The sequence below is a fragment of the Chenopodium album genome, chromosome 21 (genome assembly GCF_948465745.1).
Source record: "Chenopodium album chromosome 21, dcCheAlbu1.1, whole genome shotgun sequence".
Taxonomy (NCBI): domain Eukaryota; kingdom Viridiplantae; phylum Streptophyta; class Magnoliopsida; order Caryophyllales; family Amaranthaceae; genus Chenopodium; species Chenopodium album.
In genome coordinates, this window is record NC_137854.1 from 7,154,929 (window position 1) to 7,168,643 (window position 13,715).

At 34.6% G+C, this 13,715-nt stretch overlaps 1 protein-coding gene across 2 annotated transcripts; it reads left to right on the forward strand.

The window, feature by feature from the left end:
• The first annotated feature begins 1,414 nt into the window (after positions 1-1,414).
• LOC145602335 (alpha-mannosidase-like) lies at positions 1,415-13,107 on the forward strand. 2 transcript variants are annotated; one of them, XM_081658524.1, is made up of 29 exons: positions 1,418-1,823; positions 1,943-2,026; positions 2,820-2,908; positions 3,003-3,177; positions 3,309-3,428; positions 3,534-3,620; positions 3,716-3,787; positions 3,904-4,017; positions 4,194-4,294; positions 4,481-4,574; positions 4,819-4,986; positions 5,118-5,207; positions 5,463-5,528; positions 5,609-5,665; positions 6,427-6,646; positions 6,777-6,910; positions 7,362-7,424; positions 7,511-7,567; positions 8,439-8,510; positions 8,739-8,786; positions 9,317-9,433; positions 9,762-9,827; positions 10,137-10,249; positions 10,375-10,459; positions 11,018-11,128; positions 11,207-11,302; positions 11,452-11,499; positions 12,476-12,544; positions 12,701-13,107. In XM_081658524.1, exons 1-29 carry the CDS (start codon positions 1,608-1,610, stop codon positions 12,902-12,904), a joined length of 3,036 nt encoding a protein of 1,011 aa, XP_081514650.1. In that variant the 5' UTR covers positions 1,418-1,607; the 3' UTR covers positions 12,905-13,107. The 2 variants fall into 2 exon arrangements, 1 of the variants encoding a protein (XP_081514650.1); XR_014104534.1 differs by lacking the exons at positions 10,375-10,459; positions 11,452-11,499; positions 12,476-12,544; positions 12,701-13,107 and having other exon boundaries at positions 1,415-1,823.
• The last annotated feature ends 608 nt before the right edge of the window (positions 13,108-13,715 follow it).

Genomic DNA, 13,715 nt, shown 5'->3' on the forward strand with positions numbered 1-13,715 from the left:
GATGAAGAGTTCTAAGGATTTCCCGAGTTGTTCCGATAGGGGTGTAGAGAGTTTGTTATATACACCCGGGTGTACCGTACACCCATGTATATACACTAACCTTGGGTATGGTGGGGGTGCGGTATACCTGACAAACCGCCACCAATCGTATGAACTTAACCAAAGGGAAAATCGCTCTCGAAAAAAAAAAAATCCCACAAACCTCAAAAAAAATTTACGGTGGAGTAATTCAGCAGAAATCAAAATCAATTCGAAGCATTGTCACAAATTGATGATTGTACAGTACATTATCTACGAAGTATTTAAGATTGTTCCCCTAAAAATGTAAATGTTTGTTTTTGTTTTTTGCTACTATTTTTAATCACATGGGAATGTTTAATGGATTCTTTACTGTTTGCTGCATAATTCATGATATCTTAATAACATGATAGTAAATTCCAACGCATTTGATTTATGTATGTTTTTTTTTTTTTTTGAAACAATTTATGTATTTATTTATTAGGGAAGATAATGAATTCTAGTCAATTTTGATTCAAAATTGGGCACATTTTGATGCAGAGAAATACAAACAAATATTAATAAGAATAGTATTCGTATATAATTGAATGTCCCTGTCTCTTTGTTTCTGGTGATATTTTTTTTTTTAAATTTTTAATGTTTTTTTTTAGTGTTATCCAAACTGACAAGAAGTAATAATTGAGTCAGTGTACATTATAATGAAAAAAAAATCTTGGCTGTGGGGGTTGATTTAATTCATGTGTACGCGATTGATCAATTTCGGAAAAAAAAGATAATTATAGGATTTTAATTATTTTTCTGGTCCTTATAATGTGATAATTATGACATAGATTTGATTTGGAATGTTAAAGTGGAGTATGAACTGTGAATGTGTTATGTTCCCTTTTTGTTTGCTCCACTTTCCTATTTGTTCGGCCATTTGAGTTCACCCCATACTATGTATTACTCCCTCCGTCCCCTTATTACATGCCTATTTCTCATTTTGCACGGGAATTAAGAAAGTTAAAGATTCCTTAAAACTAAAAATTGGGAGTACAAATATGCATGTGGGGTTAGAGAGAGATAGAGAGAAAGAAAAAGTGGTTGAGAATTAGGATAGAGAAAGTATTGGGAATTGATGTAAAGTACAAAAAAAAAAAAAGGGAAATTGATGACAAATCATCAAAATAAGAACAATATTGGCAAAAAATACAACCTATAAATAGAAATAGGCACTTAATTTTGGTCACCCCAAAAAGGAATACAAGCATGTAATAAAGGGACGGAGGGAGTACTATAAAGCGCCACCACTTTACTCTCACAGTCACTACATTTGGTCCCACTAATGTCACGGAAGAAATAAAATTAATGTTGTCTAGTGCTATAATTAGATGGTTGAACTAAGTAGTTTCTTTGAGGGGCCTATCTCTTTTAATGGCGGGCGGGGCGAAAAATGCGTATAAAATAGACAAATGGGTGGTGGCCAGGTGGTCCTAATTCTTGCTCTTACGGTGTACTGTGAGTCTGTGAGTTAGTGACTAATGTAAAATGTCCCAATTCATTTATATCTGATAAAAGATTGCTAAAATTTTGATCAATCTTTTGGTGTAATGGATATGGGGAAACCTGCTTTGAGTATTTCTGTTGTTCTTTTTGTATTAGCTGTTTTCGGTTCATTCGATTTAATCTGTTGCATTAAGTACAAAACAGGAGCTGGTGTTGTTAATGGTAAATTGAATGTTCATTTGGTTGCACATTCACATGATGATGTTGGGTGGTTAAAGACAGTTGATCAGTACTATGTTGGATCAAATAATAGCATTCAGGTTATTAAGTGATTTTAGTTTTCTTGTTTACTGAGGTCAGAACTCAGAAGGGGTTGTATAGTAGCTTGTTTTGGCTGCTGGATTGTTGCAATACATTGACATTGTTTTTCACTTTGTAGGGTGCTTGTGTTGAGAATGTTTTGGACTCAGTTGTGGAAGCATTGCGGCGTGATCCTAACCGGAAGTTTATTTTTGCTGAACAGGTTAGTGTTGTGAGCAATTGATTCTGTGGAATACTTAGTTGTTACTGGTATAATGTTTGTATAGGATGGATAGATTGCTTGAATGTTTGATTATTGTTATATTATTCCAATTGATGTGCAACACGCAGTTACAAACTCAGGTGCTGATAGTTTCAAACTCCTGTAGTCCTGAATGAGCTTTTGTATTCTTTTATCTAGTTTAATTACATTTTATAATAAGATTAAGCTACCTGCAGGGTATCTGCTCTATGGTTTTGTACGATAAACTAGGCTCGTGATGGGTAATTATTACCTTTAATTTTAAGGTGATAAGTGTCCTAGTGTTACTTAGAAAAAATTGAATAAAATTATTCATTTAAATGCTCAAGATTTCTAGAGATCTGCACTGTTTTGGGGCATTTATTAACAAAATATAGAGAGGACTATTAGGTGTAGCTACCTCAGTGTTAAAGCGTGTGCATTTATTATAAAATGCTTTCAGCTGATTGATTGAAAATAATGTAGTAAAACTAGTAATTATCTGTAATATAGCAAATGATTGGACCTAGATGATGCATGGATGTAAGAATAACTTCCGAACTTGTCAGTACGTAGTAACCTGACATAATTAACACATTGGGTTTAACTGCTGCTGCCTTTTGAATGTTGTTCACATGAATGGAAGTGACTAAGTTTGGTGCCAATATGTTCATTGCTATTATTGACTGAAGTAGAGCTTTTGCTATAAGTAGGAGACCAATCGTAAGAGGAAGAATATCTGTAACATAATGGAAGCACTTTATATTTGTATCAGGCTTTCTTTCAGCGATGGTGGGTGACCCAAGAAAAGGAAATACAAGAGGAAGTGAGAAAGTTGGTGGATGCTGGACAGTTAGAATTCATGTAAGTCAGTAAACGGCAGCATTGTGGTTTATATTTTGTGATTTTGGTGCTAAAAACACTATGTGATCAAGGTACATCTTATTCTGTTATGTAGTAATGGTGGCTGGGTCATGCATGATGAAGCAGCAAGCCATTATATAGACATGATTGATCAAACAACACTGGGTCATTACGCAATAAAGAAACAGTTTAACAGCATACCTCGTGCTGGATGGCAGATTGATCCTTTTGGACATTCTGCTGTACAGGCTTACCTCCTAGGAGCTGAGGTATGACATTACTCTGGCTGAATCCTCTTGTTTTCGGCCTATGATATATTATGATCTTTGTATATGGGATGTACATTTACTGCTTGACTATAACTTCGCATGGCACTCAGTGATATTTTATATTTATGTAGCTTGGTTTCGACTCAGTGCATTTTGCAAGGATTGATTATCAGGACAGGGCTGTACGCAAAGATCATAAATCTCTAGAAACTTTATGGCGTGGATCAAAGACGTTTGGTAGCTCATCTCAGGTTAACTTGAAACCATTATTGCTTTTTTTATTTTTTTTATTTATTTTTTTTTTAATTTTTTTGACTCATTGCATCTAATTTTTTTTGCTCACTTGAATCTTCCAGATATTTTCAAATGCATTTCCTGTTCACTACAGTCCTCCAGATTCATTTCATTTTGAAGTACAAGATGAGCGTTCCTTACCTGTCCAGGTTTTTTCTTTAACCATAGAGTGATGTAGCATGAATTTTTTTTTTTTTTTCTGCTTATTCTCTTTCCCCTTATTTGTTTCATGATGCAATTGTAGGACAATCCCCATTTATATGATTATAATGTTGCTGACCGAGTCAATGATTTTGTTCTTGCTGCCATTACTCAGGTAAAGTTTGTAACTTATTACCCTCTTTGATAATTCTGTTTCTGAAGAAATTGATTACTGCTAATCAGTCATGTAATAATTAATTATATTGTAGCTGATAACCTGTTACCCTATAGGCCAATGTGACTCAAACAAATCACATTATGTGGACAATGGGCGATGACTTTCAGTATCAGTATGCTGAGACTTGGTTCAAGCAAATGGACAAATTAATCCATTATGTTAACAAGGTAGTGTCCCAATGACGTACTTCTTCTTAACTCCTGCTAATGGAGGTTTCACAAATTTAAAACCAAATGATTGATACCTATAAATGCTCACTGGTTGTCCTGGTTCTGTACTCAATCTCTTGGAGTTTGTTTCTACAATTTTATGGCTATTAAGATCTCAGTAATGCATATTGTAGGATGGTCGAGTGAATGCTCTCTATTCAACTCCTTCTATCTATACAGATGCTAAACATGCTACAAATGAGTCTTGGCCTCTCAAATCTCATGACTATTTCCCGTAAGTGATAGCTGACCTGCTGTAATATCTATCTCCACCTTAGCCCCTTTGCTTTTGTCAGTCTATTGTAACCACATTGTCACACAAGCATGCACACACACTGTTCAAATGCTTTGGATCTCAAATTTTTGGTAATATGGACTTTCTTCAATGATGCTATTTCTGATTTTTCGTATTTTCTTACAGTTATGCGGATGGTGATCATGCTTACTGGACTGGATATTTCACTAGTCGACCATCCTTCAAACGATATGTTCGGGCTCTCAGTGGATATTATCTGGTAGTGCATTTGACCTTTCTGTCGTATATAGCTTTCTAGATTCAAAATAAGAGGGTCTTCTTCTTACAATTCTCTCTTGAAATAATGAGCTTCATGAAACATAATAAATGTGAGCTATTCAACATATAAATTTTCCTTTGTTCCATACTTGTTTTCTGCTGTCTGAATTAGACTTCCTTTATATTGCTTTGACATGCAGCCTTCAGTGATATGTTTAAATGTGCTACCTTTGTGTCTTTAATAGGCAGCACGGCAACTTGAATATCTTTCTGGAAGGAGAACTGCAGGCCCAAACACATATAATTTAGGGGAAGCATTAGGAATAGCACAACATCATGATGCAATTACTGGTACTGCTAAGCAACACACTACCGATGACTACATGAAGCGCCTGGCAGCAGGGGTTTCTGAGGTGAAAAATATATTTATTATGATTCTTAACCTTTTATTTTTACTTTTCTACTAGTAAGGAAGCATTAAGATTGGGCCAATCTCATGTTACCTCCTTATGTAACTTCTAATGTATAGTGATTTGTATTTTAGGCAGAAGCTGTTACAAGCTCAGCTCTAAATTGCCTACTGGATAAGAAATCAAAAAGTCATTGCAATACATCCACTTTTTCTTTTGATCAGGTAAAGTTTGATTATAGCAATGTTCATACATCATAATATTCAGGCTTTTCGTGTACTTTACCTTTGGCAGCAGGAGGTGTGACTTCATAATTTAGGAGAACTGCTTTCTCTGTTTGTTTTTGGAATCAAATTAGCATAAATAATTGAAACGCCACTAACAAACCTGACTAATTTTTTCATTGTTAACTGACAAGCCGATTATGCATGTATTGGTTAATTTTAGTCCATAATATTTCTACTGAAATCTCTCAACAGTGTCAACTTCTCAACATAAGCTACTGTCCCTCAACTGAGCAAGAGATTCCAAAGGGGAAAAGTTTGGTAATTCATCATTTATCTCAACTTACTGTTATTAAGTTTTTGCTTGCTAAAAAGATTTAATTTATTTCCGTTTGCTTCAGGTTGTGGTTGCATATAATCCACTTGGATGGAATCGATCTGATGTCATCAGAATCCCAGTGAGCCCCCCTTATTTTCCTCCACATGTTTTTTATTAGTCTGAACATTTTGGGAAAAAATGTTTTGCACTTGTTTAATGTGAATCTTCTTAGGTGATTATCGTTTGTTTAAATAGCACAAAGTTCTGTAGTTGATATGTTCGTGATCAATGAAACAGAATGTAGTGGCAGAACAGCTACTTAATAAGATAGATTGTCTATTTAAAAGTCTAAGTTAGGGACAACAAGAATCAACATTGCCTGTTTGAGGCTGCAGAACAAGGTAGAATTATATCTGTGCAGCCTCTAAAAAGTTTTTGGTTGATAGTCGAGGTGCAATAGTCTTTCTAAACGACTGTTCTGGGGAATGGTCAACAAGAAGATGCACTCGGAATGTTTTGTTTTTTCTAGAAAACCTGGTGAAAAAATAGCACTTGGCCTAATCATGGATTACATACTAATAGAATTTGCCAAAATATTCCAATGGATGACTGAAATTCATGTGAGCAGCAGTTGGAGAAATTTGTCAAATAGGTTATTTCAGGATGTACTTTATCTCAACTAATTATGGGAGGACAAAATGTTGTTATGAAGTTGTAAGCAAGTGGTGGTAATCCTTTTTTTTTTTTTTTACATTCATTGGCCTGATATTGCTAATGCGAGGCACTACTAGGGACGATTATGAGGCTTATAAATTGTTTGATACAAACTTGCTTAAACTGCACATTGTTATTCAAAAATGACTTTGCTTTTGATAAATTGTGAATGTATCTTTTGGCCAGGTTGATAATGCTAATCTTGTTGTCCAAGATTCTTTGGGCAATGTGGTTGAATCCCAGTATCTTGATATGGATAATGTGACCATAAACTTGAGGAACTTATATACCAAGGCCTACCTGGGAAAATCATCAAAAAAGGTCCCCAAGTTCTGGCTTGCTTTTGGAGTCTCTTTGCAACCGTTGGGTTGGAATACATATTTCATTATGGAGAGAAACGGAAAGGGTAAACATCTTTTTGTTTTTTACAATTCTGGAGCAGTTTCCTGGCTCACAGTATTTGTGTTTTTTGCTCTTTTTTATTTTTTTATTTTTTATTTTTTTAATCATCTCTTTTTGTTTTGTATGCATCTTAGGACGGATCAATAGAAGCAGTGTAGCTGTTGTGGACAGAATAAAGGACCAGATAGTTGATATTGGTCCAGGAAATGTGAAGATGTCATTTTCTTCATCTGGTCAACTACTAAAGATGTCCAATTCTGATAGTAGGGTGAGACATCAGAAATTTAAACTGTAGTTCGTTGCAGTGCAGACGGGAATAATTGTTAGCCAACTTGATTTCTTGACTTTGGAGGCTTTTATGTATAGGGAGTTTTGAGTTTAGCTATCATGAACTGAGTCAATCTAATTACTGCTCGGTAGTAGTTACTAAAATTTATCATTCTATCATAACTATACACACCTAAAGAAATGTCACCGTGATTATTGAGCCTAATATCTCATGAATTTAAACATTTTTGAGATATTATTGGGCTTGTTAACCATTGATGATGCCATTATGGTGCTTAAAACTGGAGATGAAGTCCAAACTTTATGAAGGCTCGTCAAACTACTTCTGTTTCTGTGCATCACTGCATCAACATTTGCTTAGTTTCTTTCATCAACATTTTAGTTCAAAAAATAAGTAATGAGTAAGTTTTGAATTTGTCACATTTTTCCAGGTTGATGTACCATTACAGCAAAGCTTTCTTTATTATACAAGTATGGGTGGCGAGGATGGTCAGGTATGCTGTATGCATCTCTTTACTGAATTAAAAGATTAGAACTACTGAATTAACTGATAGGTACAATGTTTAATTCTTATTGGCAGGCATCTGGTGCATATATTTTCCGACCTTCTGGTGATCCAACTGTCATCCACAATAATGTATGCTCATTTATTTTGTTAGTATCTTATAAGCCTGAATGGGTATAGCAACAAGCCTACACAGTTGATTCAGTTTAACTTTCGTGAGAATTTTGCACTTTCTCTTTTCTTTGGCATCCTCAAAGTTATTGATTGGATTCAACATAAGGGAGAAGGGCACATTTGGTAGTAGTGTTTTAATTCAGTTATTGGTGGCTTGAAGAATAAGATAGTTACTTATAGAAAAAGTTCTAATAGAGCATATTAGAGAGAGGGAATTCATGTTGAATATTGATGAGAGTTTTATGTTAGTTTTGTTTTTCCTAATGGGAGATGACGAGCCTCTCGAATGCATGTAACTAACTTATTTTATTGCTGCAGTTCACCAGATAAAAGTCAGTTGAGCTCCATCTTCTTTCCTTAAGTTACCTATCTATTTAAAATCTGTCCAAAATTCTGCTGATTCTTAGCAGCTATAATTTGAGCAATACTTGTGTACTTTATTGGGAATGTTTTGATGTAAAAGTGTTCTATCCACTTGATTTTCATTTATCTGTTTCAACTTTTCTGAACGTAACTTATCTGAACTTATTGTACCTTATCAGAATTTGTTTTAGTGGTTAATTGAACTTGGGTAGCCTTTGTTTACACTTATTAGAACTTATTTATACCAAACTTATCTTATTTTAGCTCATTAACCTTATTTAAACTTGTATTTCATGCAATGAGTGGAAATAAGGTAAACAAAACATGGCCTAAATTTTACAGGTATTTGTACGAGTCCTGCAATGTACATACATAAAGTATTTACTTCATTATGTTTCCAAATTCCAACATATATGGAGGATGCAAAAGCTATATGCCTGACTTATTCCTATCCTTATCTTTATAGGACCGTATGGTAGTTGTTCGTGGAGTACTTATGGATGAAATTCACCAACAATTTGACTCGTGGATTTACCAGGTTTTGATCCCATACTATGTCTCATTGAGAGGAATTAGTGATAATGTAGACGGTACATTTATTATAATCCTCTATTGAGAATACTATTGGATCATGCATCCTATATGAATCCTGCATGATGAAAGGATGTTGACCCTTTACAATCAGAATATCAATTGAGACAGTTTGGTATGATATATTGCTCCTCTTTTAGTTTAAAATCTCATCTCAATTTTATGTCTCTCCTAGGTGACTCGACTATATAGGGACAAGGAACATGCTGAAGTAGAATTTACGGTAATCTAGCTCTTTCTCAGCCTCTCCCTGCAACCTTCTCCATAGAATAAAGTAGGTTTATTTGGAAACTTGGATGAAATGAGGAAAACTCAAAACTCAAAAAACTAAGGAAATATAAGTCTTCAGAATTATTTTTTTTGGAAATCCTATAGATCTATACGGCTTATGTAATTATATATGTTTATTTTTTCTTCTAAAGTGAGAGAAAATCTGTGCAAAACTAAGGAAATGTATTACGATAGCCAATTTCAGCTAGTGTTACGATAGACAGTTATAAGCCAATCAGTGAAATAGTATGTAAACTACTTGCTTTTTGTTAGTCTTTCACATCAATAACAGATAACCAAACAATTGAAAAGTAGCAATTTCTATGCATTTTTTAAGTATAACTTTTCCATGAATAACTACGCTATTATGATTACCTCACATAGAGAAAGTCACTTGTGCTCATTCAATTCATATATTTTGTAGTTTAATGAAACTACTTTACATGTCTGTAAATGTGATTTCTGACAAGCTTTTGGTTGAAGATTGGCCCCATCCCCGTCGACTTCATTGGCAAAGAGGTGATCACACGGATGGAAACAAAATTGGCCACCAATAAAGAGTTCTATACTGACTCCAATGGAAGGGATTTTCTGAAGCGGGCAAGTCTTATTCTATTTGTTTCCTGCTATATACATGGCCTTATTCCTACTTAGAGTGGAACCCCCAACTAGTTATCACAATTTAAATTTCTTCTTTCCGTACCTGGTGGCAATATTGTCCTCAAGTTTATCTCCTTGAGGATTAAAGTTACTGTTAGGTAACCTTAATATGCTCTTCAAATCTTGGGTCTCAGATCTCAAGCAGCAAAGAGAGAACTACAATGATTGCAATCACCTATTGTGTTTTTCATTTTCTAAGCTGTGAGTCTGTGATAATCTTTTCTTCGTGCTATAATGCTTCAACAGTTTTTGTTGCATAATTCTGCAGATTCGGAATCACAGGGAGGACTGGAAACTTTCAGTTAATGAACCTGTGGCTGGAAACTATTATCCGGTAATTTTCTTCTAATTCCACCTGAAACAATTTTTCTGGTTTTTGACATTTTCACCTGTTATTTTCCTTTTAACTAGATAATATGTAGGTATTTCCGTCATTCTTTGAGTTGTGGTTTATATCTGCTTGTGCTGCTTCTTATCTGTTTTTCTCAGGGAAGGCAAGCGTAACGCCATAGCCATACTATAATATTACCTCTAGGTTCAGTTACTGTTGAGTGACATGTAAACTGGAGCTATGATATAATCCTATTTTGCATTCATCTACTTGATTAATATTAATATTTAAGTTTACTTCATGTGTTTTCAGATTAATCTTGGGATATTTGCTAATGACAGCAACTATGAGTTCTCAGTTTTGGTGGATCGTGCCACTGGAGGAGCCAGTATTGAAGATGGTCAAATCGAACTAATGCTCCATAGGTTTGGCATCTTTTGACTCATATTTTTTCCTTAACTGAAGCTGATATAATCACGTAGGTAAAACCTCGTGCAGTATGAGGCTTTGCCCCTTCCTTATTATGGCTTCTCTGTTTTTGTGAATTAAGGCGTCTTCTAGCTGATGATTCTAGAGGAGTAGGGGAGCCTCTTAATGAAGAAGTTTGTGTTGAAGACTCATGCAGTGGACTTATAGTATGATGCTTTGCAATAACACTTGTTTTCTCATTCCCTTATGTATACAAGATTGCAATAAAAAATTTTCAGTCTTGTTCCCTTGTCTTCTCCTTGTGCCTATGTACATGTTTTACATTTATTTAAACTGTCTTTTTATTTTATTATGGAGCAAAAACACCTGATCATGCCTGAACTGAACTGATCTGAAATTGAAACTGAACAGAATTCGAATTAGACCCAATTTAACCCTGTGGTGACCCATTTCAAATCTGTTTTAAGTGGTTTATTTTCTAGGTCATATATCTGAATTGAGATAGCAAGGTGCATTATAGTGACTTAAACTATAGTTGTGAGATATCATGGTATGCAGACAAGTTAATTTCTTCTGCTGTTCTGCATAACCTCTGTATACTTCTGAAAGCCCTATTGGGGAAGCTGGGGAGTGAAGTGTGTAATCATTTTGTTGTTAATTATATCATTTTTTCACTGTTTCATGTATATACCATGTGTATGTGTATACAACAATTTATTGCATCAATAGAGGAATGCATCATTGAGCTTATCATTCTTGGTCAGATTCGCGGACACTATTATGTGAACATCCACAAGTTAGGAGCTGGTGCTCAGTGGCGCAGAACCACTGGTCAAGAAGTCTACTCTCCTTTACTTTTGGCTTTCACACATGAGGTATGACCTAAATATTAGCAGATAACTAAAGCAATTTTCTATCTACAAAGTTTTTACATGGTCAATCACTACGTACAGAACTCAGACAGTTGGAAGGCTTCTCGATCAACAAAGGGAACCTCAATGGATTCAAACTACAGTTTACCTCTTAATGTTGCTTTGATAACTCTTCAGGTACTTGTTAATTTATTATGATTCTGGCTTAGCTACTTCTTGTTCTGAAAATGACTCTCAAAAGCAGCTCCCAGGGTCTCTATGAAAGTATGTGTATTTTCATGCTTGCCTTTCAAGACTTGTCTAACTGACAATGCTCAACTTTGCAGGAATTGGAAGATAAATATGTACTACTCCGCTTAGCACATCTCTATGAGGTAAAATCTCTGTTTGCCTTTGCCCTTAAATCTTCATTTACTTTCATTTGAATCAGGCCAAGTTTTTTAAAAAAATTTTTGGCCTCTGCCTTGCTGCCATCTCCTATAATATCTCTGAACATATCTCAAGTTTGCATACTGAGGTCTGCCAGTGTGGCCCTTCTCCTGTGGCCCTTAAAGAGAAGGGAAGACACTTAGGGCCTATTCTCATTGACTGAACTGAGCTGAACTGAACTGAACTCAGCTGAACTGAACTGAACTGAACTGAAATGAATATTTTATAAGAGAAGGAAATTAGGAGCTGAACTGAACTAAATTGAGCTCAGCTGAACTGAACTGAACTAAACCGAACTAAATTGAGCTCAGCTGAACTAAACTGTATTGAATTTCAACGTAAGAGAACAGGCCCTTACTAGAATGATAATGCGCTAAAAAATCTTAAAATTATTAGATACGCTCCTGAGGGTAGGGAAACTTTGACATCTACAATCAACCTATTGAAAAAATTATAAAGTTCTCTTGCACAGGAGAGCATAAACCGGCTAGCAATATGGTGCACAACTACAAATCAATATTGTTTTTGGACTTTTCCTTTGAAACAGCAGTTATCTATTAATTCCCACTGAACTGAATCCTTCTTTATATCCAACTACTAAATCAATTCATAATTCAAATTAGAATTAGAATTAGAATTGAAGTTGATATAGAGTTTCCGGGCTAGTCTGACATATCCGATCCCCTTGGATACAGAGAAAATTGGCATATAATCTACCAAATAAGGAAAACCAGTAATTGAAAGTTGCTCTTTGGTGCAGAAACATTTTACGGAGTTTTGGAGATGCTGATAATCTAATATAGTGTCTTTGTGTGCTACATGCCTACATCATATATGTTTCTATAAAAAAATGTTATGCCATTACAGTTGAAATATATTTTGTCTTTCCATTCATATTATTTATGGTTCTAATATGCTTAGGCTGGTGAAGATGCTGAATACTCGAGAATGGCCATCGTTGAACTCAGAAAAATGTTCTCTGGAAAACAGGTTTAATTCACTAGCTACTTAAGTTCTGCAATATTTTAAAGACTTTATTTATCAATACTTCATGGTCTAAGATAACAATAATATATCTTTCCTTCCTTCTCATCGACCTTAGAACTCTTAGCGACTTACATTCTGTTGCACACAAAATGTTTTCAGATAAAAGAGGTAAAAGAGATGAGCTTATCAGCAAACCAGGAGAAGTCAGAGATGAAAAGGCTAAAATGGAGAGTTGAAGGAGAAGACACGAGTAACGTGGGAGCACGAGACCACAACCCTCTTAGAGGAAGTCCTGTTGATGGTTCCACCCTTGTGGTTGAGCTTGGTCCTATGGAAATCCGTACTTTTTTGTTGAAGTTTTAAATCACAAGTTGCTTATTTCAAAGTTACTAGGCTTAAAATTATGAGTAATAATAAATGTAATTAAGTGTTAACACCAAGAAATTACTTGTATAAATGTACTACTTCGTACTTGTATGTTTTATTCAACAAAATACATGTAAGCACCGACCATGGTTTATACAATTTCTCGGATAGTGAAAATTATAGTTTTAAATTGCTCAGGACATGTGGTTGGTCTTTCCAAAGATGAAGTTTAAATCAATATCAAGACTCAAAGAAGGGGAAAAAAAAAATAGAAGTATCTCCCTCCAATCCTCATTGTCTATTTAGTCAATTGAATATATAGTTAATCTTTTAATTAAAGTGATTTTATAATTAAAGACGTAGCTCATTAAGAAAAGATGTACATACACGTAATTAGATGTAAGAGTGACTTTGAGAGTTTGAGGGTCATGAAAAAATGTTATCAACTAAACACCTTTTCACCCATAATTTAATATCAAAGGTCATATATTTTGGTATGGAAAAAGTTTGTACACACAAGTTTGATGACTAATTATTTAACTTAGTGTTGTACATTGACTCGGTTTTTAATATGGTTTTTATTCGGTATTCGTTTTGATTTTGGGTGAAACTCAATTTGATCCAAATTTAAATTCGATTTTGAAATATTAGTCCAAATCCCATTCGATCTAATCCAATGAGCTACCATTTTATTTAGTCACGTGATCTATTTTTACTATAGTGAGTCTTGTATGAGGCTAGCCATATCATGTGATCATTTGTAAAAGAACAAAATATTACTGTAATATTAACCGAGTAATCCTTATAA

Excerpts from the sequence above, each read along its gene's own strand:
- LOC145602335 (XM_081658524.1), top strand. The coding sequence starts at position 1,608 with ATGGATATGGGGAAACCTGCTTTGAGTATTTCTGTTGTTCTTTTTGTA. Across the intron at positions 8,511-8,738 it reads TTGACTCGTGGATTTACCAG|GTGACTCGACTATATAGGGA; the intron begins GTTTTGATCCCA and ends TGTCTCTCCTAG. Across the intron at positions 11,129-11,206 it reads TTTTGGCTTTCACACATGAG|AACTCAGACAGTTGGAAGGC; the intron begins GTATGACCTAAA and ends CACTACGTACAG.